General features: G+C 50.3%; 2 protein-coding genes across 2 annotated transcripts; both read right to left on the bottom strand.

Annotated features, from left to right (window-relative positions):
* Nucleotides 1–7569: 7569 nt before the first annotated feature.
* On the bottom strand, nt 7570–8647 carry LOC115916904 (procollagen galactosyltransferase 1-like). Its single transcript, XM_030970636.1, has 3 exons — nt 8364–8647; nt 7812–7881; nt 7570–7599 (listed from the first exon to the last, which is right to left on the bottom strand). The coding sequence occupies exons 1-3, from the start codon at nt 8645–8647 to the stop codon at nt 7570–7572; spliced, it is 384 nt and encodes a 127-aa protein (XP_030826496.1).
* Nucleotides 8648–13277: 4630 nt separating this feature from the next.
* Nucleotides 13278–18114, bottom strand: LOC115916905 (6-phosphogluconolactonase-like; the record flags this gene model as incomplete). Its single annotated transcript, XM_030970637.1, has 2 exons — nt 13278–14165; nt 17968–18114. Coding segments are annotated over 2 exons (285 nt in total), but the record flags the coding sequence as incomplete, so codon positions are not given.
* Between the last annotated feature and the right edge of the window lie 82 nt (nt 18115–18196).

The following is an 18196-nucleotide window of genomic DNA, read 5'->3' as shown; positions in this document are numbered from 1 at the left end:
CAACCCAACTCAACCCAACCCAACTCAACCCCAACCCATCAACCCAACCCAACCCAACCCAACCCAACCCAACCCAACCCAACCCAACCCAACCCAACCCAACCCAACCCAACCCATCAATCCCAACTCAACCCAACCCAACCATCAATCCCAACTCACACCCAACCCAACCCAACTCAACCCAACAATTCCAACCCAACCCAACCCAACCCAAATCCCAACTCAACCCAACCCAACCCAACCCAACCCAACTCAACCCAACCCAACTCAACCCAATCCAACTCAACCCAACCCAACAATCCCAACTCAACCCAACTCAACCCAACAATCCCATTCCAACCCAACAATCCCAACCCAACCCAACTCAACCCATCACTCCCAACCCAACTCAACCCAACAATCCCAACCCAACAATCCCAACCCAACAATCCCAACCCAACAATCCCCACCTCAACCCCCGCGGCCAGGCGGCACAAAATGTCATCCCAATCCCAACCCATCCCAACTCAACCCAACAATCCCAACCCAACCCAACTCAACCCAAACCAACCCAACCCAACCCAACCCAACCCCATCAATCCCAACCCAACCCAACCCAACCCAACTCAACCCAAACCAACCCAACCCAACCCAACCAACCCAACCCATCAATCCACCACCAACCAACTCAACCACCAAACCAACACCCCAACCCAATCTCAAACCCAACAACCCACCAACCCAACCACCAACCCAACAACCCAACCCAACAATCCCAAGCCACCAATGCCCATCCTCACCGGCGTGGCGGCGGCGGGCGACCAGGATGTCGCGGTGGGGCCGGAGCGGGGCGGGGCGGGTGGAAGGCCAGGTGCCGCGCGCGCTCCCGGCGCAGGTCCAGCAGGAACGTGGAGTGCACCATGGGCACCGCGAAGCAGCCGCGGCGCTCCCGGCGCCGGATCGGCAGGTAGGCGGCCGTGCGCCGGTAATAGCCCTGGGGATGGGAGAGTGACCGCTGAGTGACCGCTGAGTGACCGCTGAGTGACCGCTGAGTGACCACTGAGTGACTGCTGGGAATGGGAGAGTACCGCTGACCGCTGAGTGACCACTGAGTGACCGCTGAGTGACTGCTGGGAATGGGAGAGTGACCGCTGAGCAGTGACCGCTGAGTGACCGCTGAGTGACTGCTGGGAATGGGAGAGTGACCGCTGAGTGACCGCTGAGTGACCGCTGGTGAATGGGTGACGCTGAGTGAGCACTGAGTGACTGCTGAGTGACATGAGTGACCGCTGAGTGACCACTGGTGACACTGGTGATGTGGGATGGGGAGTGACCGCTGAGTGACCGCTGAGTGACTGCTGAGTGACCGCTGAGTGACCACTGAGTGACTGCTGGGAATGGGAGAGTGGTGACCGCTGAGTGACCGCTGGTGAATGGGGAGTGACTGCTGACCACTGAGTGACCACTGAGTGACCACTGAGTGACTGCTGGGAATGGGAGAGTGACCGCTGAGTGACCGCTGAGTGACCGCTGAGTGACCACTGAGTGACTACTGAGTGACCACTGGGACTGCTGGGATGGGGGTGACCGCTGAGTGACCGCTGAGTGACTGCTGAGTGACCACTGAGTGACCGCTGAGTGACCGCTGGGAATGGGAGAGTGACCGTTGAGTGACCGCTGAGTGACCGCTGAGTGACCATGGGTGACCGCTGAGTGACCGCTGAGTGACTGCTGGGAATGGGAGAGTGACCGCTGAGTGACCGCTGAGTGACCGCTGAGTGACTACTGAGTGACCGCTGAGTGACCGCTGAGTGACCTCTGAGTGACCTCTGAGTGAGCACTGAGTGACTGCTGGGAATGGGGGGGAACGGGTGAGTGACCGCTGAGTGACCACTGAGTGACCACTGAGTGACTACTGAGTGACCACTGAGTGACTGCTGGGAATGGGAGAGTGACCGCTGAGTGACCGCTGAGTGACCGCTGAGTGACTACTGAGTGACTGCTGGGAATGGGGAGTGACCGCTGAGTGACCGCTGAGTGACCGCTGAGTGACCGCTGAGTGACCGCTGAGTGACCGCTGAGTGACTGCTGGGAATGGGGAGTGACTGCTGAGTGACCGCTGAGTGACCACTGAGTGACCGCTGAGTGACCGCTGGGAATGGGAGAGTGATCGTTGAGTGACCGCTGAGTGACCGCTGAGTGACCCCTGAGTGACCGCTGAGTGACCCCTGAGTGACTGCTGGGAATGGGGAGTGACCGCTGAGTGACCGCTGAGTGACCGCTGGGAATGGGAGAGTGACCGCTGAGTGACCGCTGAGTGACCGCTGAGTGACCGCTGAGTGACTACTGAGTGACCGCTGAGTGACCGCTGAGTGACTGCTGAGTGACCACTGAGTGACCGCTGAGTGAGCACTGAGTGACTGCTGGGATTGGGGGAGTGACTGCTGAGTGACCCCTGAGTGACCGCTGGGAATGGGGGAGTGACCACTGAGTGACCGCTGAGTGACTGCTGAGTGACCACTGAGTGACCACTGAGTGACCGCTGAGTGACCCCTGAGTGACCGCTGGGAATGGGGGAGTGACCACTGAGTGACCGCTGAGTGACTGCTGAGTGACCACTGAGTGACCACTGAGTGACCGCTGAGTGACTGCTGAGTGACCGCTGAGTGACCGCTGAGTGACCACTGAGTGACTGCTGGGAATGGGGGAGTGACCACTGAGTGACCGCTGAGTGACCACTGAGTGACCGCTGGGATCAGCAGGCAGGCGGCCGTGCTGGAAATGGGGAAGTGACCACTGGGAATGGTGCTGGAAATGCAGGAATGACCACTGGGAATGGCCACACCCTCACCTGTGCCATGCCCTCACCTGTGCCACGCCCTCACCTGTGCCACACCCTCACCTGTGCCACGCCCTCACCTGTGCCACACCCTCACCTGTGCCACACCCTCACCTGTGCCACGCCCTCACCTGTGCCACGTCCTCACCTGTGCCACGCCCTGCCCTGCCCGTGCCCTCACCTGCGGGGTGATGCCGCACCAGAAGTTGGAGTAGGCCGCGCGCGAGTCGAGCATCGGCGCCACCACGGTTCTGTTCTCGGCCACCAGCACGGCCAGCGTGTCGGGGTGCAGCAGGACATTGTCGGCATCTAGGAACTGGGACACACCTGGGTCACACCTGAGACACCTGGGGCACACCTGGGACACCTGGGACACACCTGGGACACACCTGGGACACACCTGGGACACACCTGGGTCACACCTGGGACACCTGGGACACACCTGGGACACACCTGGGACACACCTGGGACACACCTGGGACACACCTGGGACACACCTGGGACACACCTGGGTCACACCTGGGACACACCTGGGTCACACCTGAGACACCTGGGACACACCTGGGACACACCTGGGACACACCTGGGACACACCTGGGATACACCTGGGACACCTGGGTCACACCTGGGACACACTGGGACACACTGGGACACACCTGGGATACACCTGGGACACACCTGGGACACACCTGGGATACACCTGGGACACACCTGGGATACACCTGGGTCACACCTGAGACACACCTGGGTCACACCTGGGACACCTGGGACACACCTGGGATACACCTGGGTCACACCTGGGACACCTGGGACACACCTGGGACACACCTGGGTCACACCTGGGACACACCTGGGACACACCTGGGATACACCTGGGACACACCTGGGACACCTGGGACACACCTGGGACACACCTGGGACACACCTGGGATACACCTGGGACACACCTGGGACATCACGGGGAACCCTCACACCTGGGACACCCCGAAATCACACCTGGGCCACACCTGGGGCACCTGGGACACACCTGGGATTACCTGGGTCACACCTGGGATACACCTGGGACACTGGGACACACCTGGGGACACCCTGGGACACACCTGGGTCACCCCTGGGCAAATTCAGGGACACACCTGGGATACACCTGGGACACCTGGGACACACCTGGGGCACACCTGGGACACACCTGGGTTACACCTGGGGACCTGGACACACCTGGGGCACACCTGGGACCACCTGGGACACACCTGGGACACACCTGAGCTACACTGGGGCCCCTCCCCACATTCACCCGCATACACCAGCCCCCACCTGGCACAACACCTGGGACACACCTGGGACACCTGGGGACACCTCGACACCCCCAGGTCACACCTGGGACACCTGGGACACACCTGGGACACACCTGGGTCACATTGAGACCCCGTACACCTGGGACACCTGGGCACACCTGGGGCACCTGGGACACACCTGGGCACACCTGAGCACCTGGGACACACCTGGGACACACCTGGGACACACCTGGGAAACACCTGGGGGCACCTGGGGCATCTCAGAACCCCAAATCCGAGGACACCAAATACACCCTGGGCCTGGGGTCCCACAGGCCCCTTCCCTGGGAAATGCTTTCCCTTGGGGGACCCTTCCCCTCCCCGGGGGCAAGAATCTGGGGGCACCTCAGACCCCCCCAAATCTCGGAGACCCCCCCCCAATCAGGACCCTCACAGAGACACAGCCACACCTGAGCCTGCGTGTCCCCCACATCAGGGCCTTCAAACCTGGGGAAATCCCCCCCCCGCTCAATTGGCGGATCCCCATTTGGGGGTCCCTCCCCCACATTCGGGAGATCCCCCCTCCGCGGGCACCCCAGACACCCCCAAGTCCTCCGTTGGGGGACCCTTCCCCCCAAGAATTATAGACCCTTGAGGACCCCCCCCGAAATTTGGGGACCCTCAACAGGGACCCCCAAAACCTGGGGACAATCGCCCAAATTTGGCGGCTCCCCTCCTCGTCCGGGGAAGGATCCGTGCTGGGGCCCCCTCGGGGGGGCACCTCAGACACCCCAAATCCGGAGAGACCCCCCCCAAAATTACAGAGAGCACCCCGGAATCTGGGGACCCACAGGGACCCTCAAAACCTGGGGAAAATCCCAAAATTTGGGGTCCCTCATCATTGGGGAACGACCTGGGGGGCACCTCAGACACCCCAAAATCCTGGGGAGACCCCCCCCAAAATTCTAGGAGACCCCCCCCAAAATTGAAGCCCCCTGAAATTTGGGGATGAACAGGGACCCTCAAAACCTGGGGACAATCCCAAAATGTGGGGATTCCTCTCCTGAAATTTGGGGTCCCTCCTCATTGGGGAAGGATCCGGGGGGCACCTCAGACACCCCAAAATCCTGGGGAGACCCCACCCAAAATTACAGAGAGCCCCCGAAATCTGGGGACCCACAGGGACCCTCAACTCCCCCCCCCCCAAAAAAACCCCAGAGCCCCCCAAAAATGTGTCTGAGCCCCCAAAATGTATCTGAGCCCCCCAAAATGTGTCAGAGCCCCCCAAAAATTGCATTAGAGCCCCCCAAAATGTGTCAGAGCCCCCTAAAAATTGCACAAGCCCCCAAAAATGTATCTGAGCCCCCCAAAGATGGTTCTGAGCCCCCCAAAAACTGCCCAAGCCCCCAAAAAATGAATCACAGCCCCCCAAAAAGGTGTCAGAGTCCCCCAAAAATTGCCCGAGCCCCCAAAAATGTATCTGAGCCCCCCAAAAAGGTGTCAGAGCCCCCAAAAATGAATCTGAGCTCCCCAAAAATGTATCTGAGCTCCCCAAAAATGGTTCTGAGCCCCCCAAAAAGGTGTCAGAGGCCCCAAAAATGTATCTGAGCTCCCCAAAAATGGTTCTGAGCCCCCAAAAAATTGTCCAAGCCCCCCCATAATGTGTCAGAGCCCCCCAAAAATGTGTCTGACCTCCCCAAAAATGTATCCAAGCTGCCCAAAAATTGCCCAAGCCCCCCAAAAATGGTTCTGAGACCCCCAAAAATGTGTCTGAGATCCCCAAAAATGTGTCAGAGTCCCCCCAAAAGGTGTCAGAGCCCCCCAAAAATTGCCCAAGCCCCCAAAAATGGTTCTGAGCCTCCCAAAAATGTGTCAGAGGCCCCCAGAAATGTGTCTGAGCCCCCAAAAATGTGTCTGAGCCCCCAAAAATGTGTCTGAGCCCACCAAAACGTGTCAGAGCCCCCTAAAAATTGCACAAGGCCCCAAAAATGTATCTGAGCCCCCTCAGAATGCATCAGAGTCCCCCAAAAATGTGTCAGAGCCCCCCAAAAATGGTTCTGAGCCCCCCCAAAAATGAATGACAGCCCCCCCAAAATGTGTCAGAGCCCCTCAAAAATTGCACAAGGCCCCAAAAATGTATCTGAGCCCCCCCAAAAATGAATGACAGCCCCCCCAAAGGTGTCAGAGCCCCCCAAAAATGTATCTGAGCCCCCCAAAATGTGTCAGTCCCCCAAAAATGTGTCAGAGCCCCCCAAAAATGCATCTGAGCCCCCTCAGAATGCATCAGAGCCCCCCAAAAATGGTTCTGAGACCCCCAAAATGTGTCTGAGACCCCAAAAATGTGTCAGAGTCCCCCCAAAAGGTGTCAGAGCCCCCCAAAAATTGCCCAAGCCCCCAAAAATGGTTCTGAGCCTCCCAAAATGTGTCAGAGGCCCCCCAGAAATGTGTCTGAGCCCCCAAAAATGTGTCTGAGCCCCCAAAATGTGTCTGAGCCCACCAAAACGTGTCAGAGCCCCCTAAAAATTGCACAAGGCCCCAAAAATGTATCTGAGCCCCCTCAGAATGCATCAGAGTCCCCCAAAAATGTGTCAGAGCCCCCCAAAAATGTGCATGGTTCTGAGCCCCCCAAAATGAATGACAGCCCCCCCAAAAGGTGTCAGAGCCCCTCAAAAATTGCACAAGGCCCCAAAAATGTATCTGAGCCTCCCAAAAATGAATGACAGCCCCCCCAGAGGTGCCCGAGCCCCCCAAAAGGTGTCAGAGCCCCCCAGAAGTGCATCAGAGCCCCCCAGAACCCATGGTTCGTGAGCCCCCAAAATGGTGCCTCCAGAGCCCGCAATGTGCGCCAGACGCCGCCCAAAAACTCGCCAGCAGCGGCCCAAAATGTATCTGTGCCTCCCGAAAGTCAATGACAGCCCCCTGAGGGGTCACACGGGGCCACCCAGGGGTCCCACAGGCTCACACAGGGTCATACAAGGTCACACAGGGTCACACAGGGGGTTCACACAGGGTCACACAGGGGGGTCACACAGGGTCACACATGCAGCCAGAGGTGTCCATGCTGTGGTCAGCGGCCACCCTGAGGGGTCACACGGGGTCACTCGGGGTCACACGGGGTCATACAAGGTCACACAGGGTCACACAGGGGTCATACAGGGTCACACAGGGTCACACAGGGTCATACAGGGTCATACAGGGTCACACAGGGGTGTCACAGCCAGGGTCACACACACACAGAGGTGTCCATGCTGTGGTCAGCGGCCACCCTGAGGGGTCACACGGGGTCACTCGGGGTCATACAGGGGTCACACGGGGTCACTCAGGGTCACACGGGGTCATACAGGGTCATACAGGGTCACACAGGGGTCATACAGGGGTCACACGGGGTCACACGGGGTCATACAGGGTCATACAGGGTCACACGGGGTCACACAGGGTCACACAGGGTCATACGGGGTCACAACAGGGTCACAGCCAGGGTCACACACGAGGTCCCACGGGGTCATCCACCTGAGGGTCATACAGGGTCATACAGGGTCACACAGGGTCATACAGGGTCACACAGGGTCATACAGGGTCACACAGGGGTGTCACAGCCAGGGTCACACACGCAGCCAGAGGTGCCCACGCTGTGGTCAGCGGCCACCCTGAGGGGTCACACGGGGTCACTCGGGGTCACACGGGGTCATACAGGGTCATACAGGGTCACACAGGGGTCATACAGGGTCACACGGGGGTGTCACAGCCAGGTCACACACGCCCAAGGTGTCCACGCTGTGGTCAGCGGCCACCCTGAGGGGTCACACGAGGTCACACGGGGTCATACAGGGTCAGTGTCACACACTGTGTTCCCCACACTCCCCTCACTCACACAGGTCCCCACAATGTCCCCAATGTCCCCACAGCCCCTCAAGTGTCCCCATTGTCCCCAATGTCCCCAGATGACCACAGCGCCATCCTGTCCATGGGGTGCCATATTCCCCCAGTGTCCCCACTGTCCCCAGACCCCCCAATGTCCCCAGACCCCCCAGTGTCCCCATGCCCCCCAATGTCCCCAATGCCCCCAGTGTCCCCAGTGTCCCCAATGTCCCCCAGTGTCCCCATGCCCCCACAGTGTCCCCAATGTCCCCATAGCCCCCCCATGTCCCCAGCCCCCCCAGTGTCCCCAATGTCCCCACTGTCCCCATGGTCCCCACACCCCCCAGTGTCCCCAGTGTCCCCACTGTCCCCACCCCCCCCAGTGTCCCCGCTGTCCCCAGTGTCCCCAGACCCACCACAGCGCCATCCTGTCCTTGGGGTGCCGCAGCCTCTCGAGCCCCCCCAGCACCAGCGGCAGCGCGTGGGCCGCGTTCCGCGCCAGCAGCGCCACGGCCACGCGCGGCGGCCGCAGCGGCGACTCCGGGTTCCAGCGCTCCTCGGGGAAATACCCGAGGGCCGGGCCGGGCCCCAGCCCCAGGCGGAGCCGCCCGGAGGAGCCGCCCGGGCCCCGCTCCGGCCCCGCCAGCAGCAGCAGCAGCAGCGGCGGCAGCAGCAGCGGCGGCCACGGCCGCGCCGCCATCTTGGGCAGCCCTCACGGCAGCCACGCCCTTCTCCCTCAGGCGCCGCACGCTGGCCACGCCTACGCGCGCGCTGATTGGTCAATGAGCGCCGCGACCACGCCTACAAATGCCATATATGGGAGTGGGCGGTGAAGCCGCGCCCAGTGTTGTAGCCATATATGGGAATGAGGTTTAGCCGCGCCCACAGAGCCATATATGGGAATTGGAGATGTGAGGCCACGCCCACTTTGTGGCCATATATGGGAATGAGCGATGGGCACGCCCCATGTGGCCACGCCCCCCGCTCCCCTCAGAGGTTGCCCGTGAAAAATTGCATTTTCCGAGGATTTTTAACTCCGAATTTTCCCGGTTTTTCAAAGGTTTTACCATCAAAATTCCAAGTGGGAATAAAGGGAAATAAACTGGGAAAAAAGGGAAGGGGGGAAAATGGGGAAAAAAGAGGGAAAAAAGGGAAAAAAGGGGGAAAAAAGAGGAAAAAAAAGGGGAAAAAATGGGAAAAAATGGGAAAAAGGGGGGAAAAAGGGGGAAAAAAGGGAAGAAAAAGGGGGGAAGGGAAAGAAATTGGAATAAAGAAAGAAGAATGTGGGGAAAGGGAAAAAAAAACGGTGAAAAAAAGGGAGAAAAGGAGGAAAAAAAGGGAAAAAAAGGGGGAAAAAAAAACCCCAAAAATGGGAATAAAAGTGCAAAACGCAGGAATATTCAGGGGGAGGGGGATGGGCTGGGGCTGCTGGACAATTTTGGGATTTTTTGGGATTTTTTGGGGGATTTTTGGGGATTTTTTTGGGATTTTTTGGGGGATTTTTGGGGGTTTTTTTGGGATTTTTTTGGGGATTTTTTGGGGATTTTTGGGGATTTTTGGGGATTTTTTGGGGGTTTTTTGGGGATTTTCTTTTTTGGGGATTTTTGGGGATTTTTTTGGGGATTTTTGGGGGGATTTTTGGGGATTTTTGGGGATTTTTTTGGGATTTTTTTGGGGATTTTTTGGGACGAGGGCGGGGCTGGGAAGGTCTGCAATGAAAAGTTCCTTTGAGAGGGAAAAATTCCTGCGGGGAGGCGGCGGCAGCTGCAATTTCCTGCAGAAAAATCCCAATTTTTCAGCCCATTTTTCTTCTTTTTATCCCTCCCAGTCCCTCCCAGTTCATCCCAGTTCAAATTCCCAATTTTCCCACTGATAAAAAAGGAAAATTTTCCTGGTTTTGGCTCCAAAATTTGCTTTTTTCAGCCCATTTTTCTCCTTTTTTCCCCTCCCAGTTCAAATTCCCAATTTTCCCATGGATAAAGAAGGAAATTTTTCCTTTTTTTGGCTCCAAACAAACCCAAAATTTGCTTTTTTCAGCCCAATTTTTCCTCATTTTTTCCCTCCCAGTTCATCCCAGTTTATCCCAGTTCAAATTCCCAATTTTCCCATTGATAAAAAAGGAAAATTTTCCTTTTTTTGGCTCCAAATTGACCCAAAATTTGCTTTTTTCAGCCCAATTTTCCTCAATTTTTCCCTCCCAGTTCAAATTCCCAATTTTCCCACTGATAAAAAAAGAAAATTTTCCCTTTTTTGGCTCCAAATTGACCCAAAATTTGCTTTTTTCAGCCCAATTTTCCTCATTTTTATCCCTCCCAGTCCCTCCCAGTTTATCCCAGTTCAAATTCCCAATTTTCCCATTGACAAGGACGGAAAATTTTCCTTTTTTTGGCTCCAAACCGACCCAAAATTTGCTTTTTTCAGCCCATTTTTCTCCTTTTTTCCCCTCCCAGTTCAAATTCCCAATTTTCCCGTGGATAAAAAAGGAAAATTTTCCCTTTTTTGGCTCCAAATTGACCCAAAATTTGCTTTTTTCAGCCCAATTTTTCCTCAATTTTTCCTCAATTTTTCCCTCCCAGTTCATCCCAGTTTATCCCAGTTCAAATTCCCAATTTTCCCATTGATAAAGAAGGAAAATTTTCCTTTTTTTGGCTCCAAATTTTGCTTTTTCTAGCCCAATTTTCCTCCTTTTTTTCCCTCCCAGTCCCTCCCAGTTTATCCCAGTTCAAATTCCCAATTTTCCCATTGACAAGGACGGAAAATTTTCCTTTTTTTGGCTCCAAACCGACCCAAAATTTGCTTTTTTCAGCCCAATTTTCTCCTTTTTTCCCTCCCAGTTCATCCAAGGAATTCTCAGCCCAATTCCAGCTCAGCCAAAGCACCGTTTATTCCAAAAAAAATCAAAATAAAAGCTCCAAAATCCCAATTTTTTGCCCCATTTTCCCTCTCCCAGTTCATCCCAGTTCCTGCTGGGATTCCCAGCTCTGCTCCTGATTTTGGAATTTTTTGATTTCTTGTTTTATTATTTCTTGTGATTTTTTTTTTTGTTTTATTTTGAGGATTTTCTGGGAATTCCCAGCTCAGTTCTGTGATTTTTTTGGGGGTTTTTTTTGGGTTTTTTTTCCGGAATTTTGAGGATTTTCCGGGAATTCCCAGCTCAGCCAAAGCGTCCCCTGGTCCCAAAAAAAAAGAATCCAAAAATTAAAATTCAAAAGAGTCCGAAACCTGCAAAATATTCAAAAATCCCCAATCACTTCCCACTGGAATTCTCAATTCCTGGAGTGTTTTTTTTCATGGAAAATCTTCAATTTCTGGGATTTTTTTAAATGGGAATTTTTCATTTCCCGGGACATTTTTCCCCGGGGAATTCCAGGTTCTGGAATCTCAAATCATTCCTCATCGGAATTCCCAAATCCTGGGATCTTTTTCCATAGAAATCCTTGAATTCCTGGACTATTTTCCCTGGAATTCCTCAATTTTTGGGGCATTTTCCCCCAGGAATTACGGCTTTAAATCCATCAACCATTCCGTTCCCATGGGAATTTTCACTTCCAGAACCGTTCTTTCCTGGACTCGCGGAATTCCCAGGATATTTTGCCATGGAATGTCTCGATTCCAAGGACATTTTTCATGGAATTTTTCCATTTCAAGGACATTTTTCTATGGAATTCCACCATTTTAAGGATATTTTCCCATGGAATTTCTCAATTTTAAGGACATTTTTCCATGGAATTTCTCCCTTTTTCCTGGAATTCCTCCATTCCCAGGCCATTTTTCCATGGAATTTCTCAATTTTAAAGACATTTTTCCTGGAATTTCTCCCTTTTTCCCATGGAATTTCTCAATTTTAAGGGAATTTTCCCATGGAATTTCTCCATTTTTCCTGGAATTCCTCCATTCCCAGCCCACTTTTCCATGGATTTCTCAATTTTAAGGACATTTTTCCATGGAATTTCTCCATTCCCAGGCCATTTTTCCATGGATTTCTCAATTTTAAAGACATTTTTCCTGGAATTTCTCCATTTTTCCTGGAATTCCTCCATTCCCAGCCCATTTTCCCATGGAATTTCTCAATTTTCCCACAGAATTTCTCCACTTTTCCATGGAATTTCCCCATTTCAGGGACATTTTCCCACGGAATTTCTCAATTTTAAGGACATTTTCCCCCGGAATTCCTCCATTCCCAGCCTATTTTTCCATGGAATTTCCCCATTTTTCCATGGAATTTCTCCATTTCAGGGACATTTTTCCATGGATTTCTCCATTTTAAGGACATTTTTCCATGGAATTTCTCCCTTTTTCCTGGAATTCCTCCATTCCCAGGCCATTTTCCCATGGAATTTCTCAATTTTAAAGACATTTTTCCTGGAATTTCTCCCTTTTTCCCATGGAATTTCTCAATTTTAAGGGAATTTTCCCATGGAATTTCTCCATTTTTCCTGGAATTCCTCCATTCCCAGCCCACTTTTCCATGGATTTCTCAATTTTAAGGACATTTTTCCATGGAATTTCTCCATTCCCAGGCCATTTTCCCATTGAATTTCTCAATTTTCCCATAGAATTTCTCCACTTTTCCATGGAATTTCCCCATTTCAGGGACATTTTCCCACGGAATTTCTCAATTTTAAGGACATTTTCCCCCGGAATTCCTCCATTCCCAGCCTATTTTTCCATGGAATTTCCCCATTTTTCCATGGAATTTCTCCATTTCAGGGACATTTTTCCATGGATTTCTCAATTTTAAAGACATTTTTCCTGGAATTTCTCCATTTTTCCTGGAATTCCTCCATTCCCAGGCCATTTTCCCATGGAATTTCTCAATTTTAAAGACATTTTTCCTGGAATTTCTCCCTTTTTCCCATGGAATTTCTCAATTTTAAGGGAATTTTCCCATGGAATTTCTCCATTTTTCCTGGAATTCCTCCATTCCCAGCCCACTTTTCCATGGATTTCTCAATTTTAAGGACATTTTTCCATGGAATTTCTCCATTCCCAGGCCATTTTTCCATGGATTTCTCAATTTTAAAGACATTTTTCCTGGAATTTCTCCATTTTTCCTGGAATTCCTCCATTCCCAGCCCATTTTCCCATGGAATTTCTCAATTTTCCCACAGAATTTCTCCACTTTTCCATGGAATTTCCCCATTTCAGGGACATTTTCCCACGGAATTTCTCAATTTTAAGGACATTTTCCCCCGGAATTCCTCCATTCCCAGCCTATTTTTCCATGGAATTTCCCCATTTTTCCATGGAATTTCTCCATTTCAGGGACATTTTTCCATGGATTTCTCAATTTTAAAGACATTTTTCCTGGAATTTCTCCCTTTTTCCCATGGAATTTCTCAATTTTAAGGGAATTTTCCCATGGAATTTCTCCATTTTTCCTGGAATTCCTCCATTCCCAGCCCACTTTTCCATGGATTTCTCAATTTTAAGGACATTTTTCCATGGAATTTCTCCATTCCCAGGCCATTTTCCCATGGATTTCTCAATTTTAAAGACATTTTTCCTGGAATTTCTCCATTTTTCCTGGAATTCCTCCATTCCCAGCCCACTTTTCCATGGAATTTCTCAATTTTCCCACAGAATTTCTCCACTTTTCCATGGAATTTCCCCATTTCAGGGACATTTTTCCATGGAATTTCTCCATTTTAAGGACATTTTCCCACGGAATTTCTCCATTTTCCCACGGAATTTCTCAATTTTAAGGGCATTCTTCCATTGAATTTCTCAATTTTGAAGACATTTTCCCATGGAATTTCTCCATTTTCCCATGGAATTTCCCCATTTTAAGGACATTTTTCTATGGAATTTCTCCGTTTCAAGGACATTTTTCCACAGAATTTCCCCATTTTCCCAGGAATTTCTCCATTTTCCCACGGAATTTCTCAATTTTAAGGACATTTTTCGTTTGAATTTCTCAATTTTAAAGACATTTTCCCATGGAATTTCCCCATTTTAAGGACATTTTTCTATGGAATTTCTCAGTTTCAAGGACATTTTCCCACGGAATTTCCCCATTTTCCAGCCATTTCCCCCCGGAATTCCTCCCCCCCCAGCCCATGTCCCCGTTTCCCGTTGGTTCAGGGTCCCGGGGGCTCCCTCAGCTCGGCCGCCGCCTCCCGGTCCAGGAGCCACCGGAGCCGCCCCGAACGGGGCCGGAGCCGCGCGGCACGCGGCGGCTCCTGCGGCTCCTGCTGCTCCTGCTGCTCCAGGATCCGCTGCCAGAGACCAAAAATGCCAACATTAACACCAAAAACGGCGATTTTAGCCCCAAAAACAGCGATTTTACCCCCAAAAATGGTGATTTTAGCCCCCAAAATGGAGAATTTAACCCCAAAAACGGCGATTTTACCCCCAAAAATGGTGACTTTACCCCCCAAAATGGCAATTTTAGCCCCAAAAATGGCGATTTTACCCCCAAAAATGGTGATTTTAGCCCCAAAAATGGTGATTTTACCCCCAAAAATGGCAATTTTAGCCGCAAAAATGTCGATTTTACCCCCAAAAATGGTGATTTTAGCCCCAAAAACGGCGATTTTAGCCCCAAAAATGGGAGTTGAACCACAAAAACGGCGATTTTACCCCAAAAATGGTGATTTTAGCCCCAAAAACGGCAATTTTAGCTGCATAAATGGCGATTTTACCCCCAAAAATGGTGATTTTACCCCCAAAATGGCAATTTTAGCCGCAAAAATGTCGATTTTACCCCCAAAAATGGTGATTTTACCCCCAAAAATGGAGAATTTAACCCCAAAAACGGCGATTTTAGCCCCAAAAACGGCGATTTTAGCCCCAAAAATGGTGATTTTAGCCCCAAAAACGGCAATTTTAGCCCCCAAAATGGCGATTTTAGCCCCAAAAATGGTGATTTTAACCCCAAAAAAGGGGATTTTAGCCCCAAAAGTGGCGATTTTAGCCCCAAAAATGGAGAATTTAACCCCAGAAGCCACTGCCGAGAGAGCAGAAAACACCCAGATTCACCCCAAAAACACGCAGCTGAACCCCAAAAATGGGAGTTGAACCCCAAAAATGGCAATTTTAGCCCCAAAAATGGCGATATTAACCCTGAAAACGGCGATTTTAACCCCAAAAATGGCAATTTTAACCCCAAAAACAGCGATTTTAGCCCCAAAAACGGGGATTTTTAACCCCAAAACGGCGATTTTAGCCCCAAAAACGGCGATTTTACCCTAAAAAATGGCAATTTTAGCCCCAAAAATGGCAATTTTAACCCCAAAAATGGCAATTTTAGCCCCAAAAACGGCGATTTTAGCCCCAAAAATGGCAATTTTAGCCCCAAAAATGGCAATTTTAGCCCCAAAAATGGCAATTTTAGCTGCAAAAATGGAGAATTGAACCCCAAAAATGGCGATTTTAACCCCAATAATGGCGATTTTAGCCCCAAAAACGGTGCCAATTTTAGCCCCAAAAACGGCGATTTTAACCCCAAAAATGGGGAGTTTAACCCCAAAACCTCAGAATTTTGTCCCAAAAATCCGGGATTTAAACCCCCAAAAAAGGGATTGAACACCCAAAAAACCCAAAATGCCCGGATTTGAGCCCAAACCTTGATGACAGGAGCCTTGGAGGCACCGGTGGCCACGAGCAGCAGGGATGTTTTAGCATTGAGCAATGGGATTGAACCCCAAAAATCTCGGATTTCACCCCAAAAATCTGGGACTAAACTCAAAAAATCTGGAAATTAATCCCAAAAATCAGAGAATTGGCCCCAAAATCCCAGGATTTCACCCCAAAATCCCCAGAAAGAACGAAAAAAAACCCCAGGATTTAATCTCCAAAAAAAGGGATCTAACCCCCCCAACAAAAGGGATTTAAACCCCAAACATCTGGGACTAAAGTCAAAAAATCTGGAAATTAATCCCAAAAATCTGGGAATTGACCCCCAAAAACGCCAGGATTTAACCCCAAAAATCCCCAGAAAGAACTAAAAAGGCTGGGATTTAACCCCCAAAAAAGGGATTTAACCCCCAAACTCCAGGATTTAACCCCCAAAAATGGGATTTAAACCCCAAAAATTTGGGGTTTAACCCCAAAAATCCAGGATTTTAGTCAAAAATCCCAAAAATAACCCAAAAACCAGGGATTTAACCGAAAAAATCCCAGGATTTAACCCAAAAAATCCAGGATATAACCCCCAAAAATCCCAGGATTTAACCCCAAAATTGGGGATTTAACCCCAAAAATCCCAGATTTTAACCCAAAAAAAATGGAATTTGACTCCAAAAATCCCAGATTTTACCCAAAACCCCATTTAAACGCAAAAACCCCCAGGATTTAATCCCCAAAAAAGGATTTAAACCCCAAAAAAGGGATTTAACCCCCCAAAAAAAGGGATTTAAACCCCAAAAATCTGGGACTAAACTTAAAAAATCTAGAAATTAACCCCAAAAATCTGAGAATTTACCCCAAAAATCCCAGGATTTCACCCCAAAATCCCCGAAATAATTCCAAAAATCTGGGAATTTTACCCCAAAAAATCAGGATATAGCTCAGAAAATCCAGGATTGTAACCCCCAAAATGGGATTTAACCCCAGAAATCTGGGATTTGACCCCAAAAATTTGGGATTTTACCCAAAAATCCAAAATGCGTTGAGCCCAAACCTTGATGACGGGAGCCTTGGAAGCCGGTGGCCACGAGCAGCAGGGATGTTTTAGCATTGAGCAATGGGATTGAACCCCAAAAATCTCGGATTTCACCCCAAAAATCTGGGACTAAACTCAAAAAATCTGGAAATTAACCCCAAAAATCCGGGAATTGACCCCAAAATCCCAGGATTTCACCCCAAAATCCCCAGAAAGAACGAAAAAACACCCCAGGATTTAATCTCCAAAAAAAGGGATTTAACCCCCCCAACAAAAGGGATTTAAACCCCAAAAATCTGGGACTAAAGTCAAAAAATCTGGAAATTAATCCCAAAAATCTGGGAATTGACCCCAAAAATCCCAGGATTTAACCCCAAAATCCCCAGAAAGAACTAAAAAAGTCTGGGATTTAACCCCCCCAAAAAAAGGGATTTAACCCCCAAACTCCAGGATTTAACCCCCAAAAAATGGGATTTATACCCCAAAAATTTGGGGTTTAACTCCAAAAATCCAGGATTTTAGTTAAAAATCCCCAAAAATAACTCAAAAAACCAGGGATTTAACCGTAAAAATCCCAGGATTTAACCCGAAAAATCCAGGATATAACCCCCCAAAAATCCCAGGATTTAACCCCAAAACTTGGGGATTTAACTCCAAAAATCCCAGATTTTACCCAAAATAAATGGAATTTGACTCCAAAAATCCCAGATTTTACCCAAAATCCCCAGAAAGAACGAAAAAAACCCAGGATTTAATCCCCAAAAAAAGGGATTTAAACCCCAAAAAAAGGGATTTAACCCCCAAAAAAAGGGATTTAAACCCCAAAAATCTGGGACTAAACTTAAAAAATCTAGAAATTAACCCCAAAAATCTGAGAATTCACCCCAAAATCCCAGGATTTCACCCCAAAATCCCCAGAAATAATTCCAAAAATCTGGGATTTTACCCCCAAAAATCCAGGATATAGCTCAGAAAATCCAGGATTGAACCCCCCAAAAATGGGATTTAACCCCAGAAATCTGGGATTTGACCCCCAAAAATTTGGGATTTTACCCAAAAATTCAGGATTTGAGCCCAAACCTTGATGACGGGAGCCTTGGAGGCGCCGGTGGCCACGAGCAGCAGGGATGTTTTAGCATTGAGCAATGGGATTGAACCCCAAAAATCTCGGATTTCACCCCAAAAATCTGGGACTAAACTCAAAAAATCTGGAAATTAACCCCAAAAATCTGGGAATTGACCCCAAAATCCCAGGATTGCACCCCAAAATCCCCAGAAAGAACTAAAAAAGTCTGGGATTTAACCTCCAAAAAATGGGATTTGACCCCAAAAAAAGGGATTTAAATCCCAAAAATTCGGGGTTCAACTCCAAAAATCCCAGATTTTACCCAAAAATTCAGGATTTGAGCCCAAACCTTGATGACGGGAGCCTTGGAGGCGCCGGTGGCCACGAGCAGCAGGGATTTGGCGGCGTTGAGCAGCGGCAGCGTCATCGTCACCCGCCGGGGAGGCGGCTTGGGGGAATCCTCCAGGAAGGAAATCAGGGAATTCTGCTCCTGGAAAGGGGCCAAAAAACGGGGAAATTGGGAAAAATCCGGGCGGGAATCGTGGGGGAAAAAACAGGGGGAAAATAGCGCCAAAAAT

The sequence above is a fragment of the Camarhynchus parvulus genome, unplaced genomic scaffold, assembly GCF_901933205.1.
Source record: "Camarhynchus parvulus unplaced genomic scaffold, STF_HiC, whole genome shotgun sequence".
In the NCBI taxonomy this organism is placed as follows: Eukaryota; Metazoa; Chordata; class Aves; order Passeriformes; family Thraupidae; genus Camarhynchus; species Camarhynchus parvulus.
This window is presented reverse-complemented; position numbering and strand designations above follow the sequence as displayed.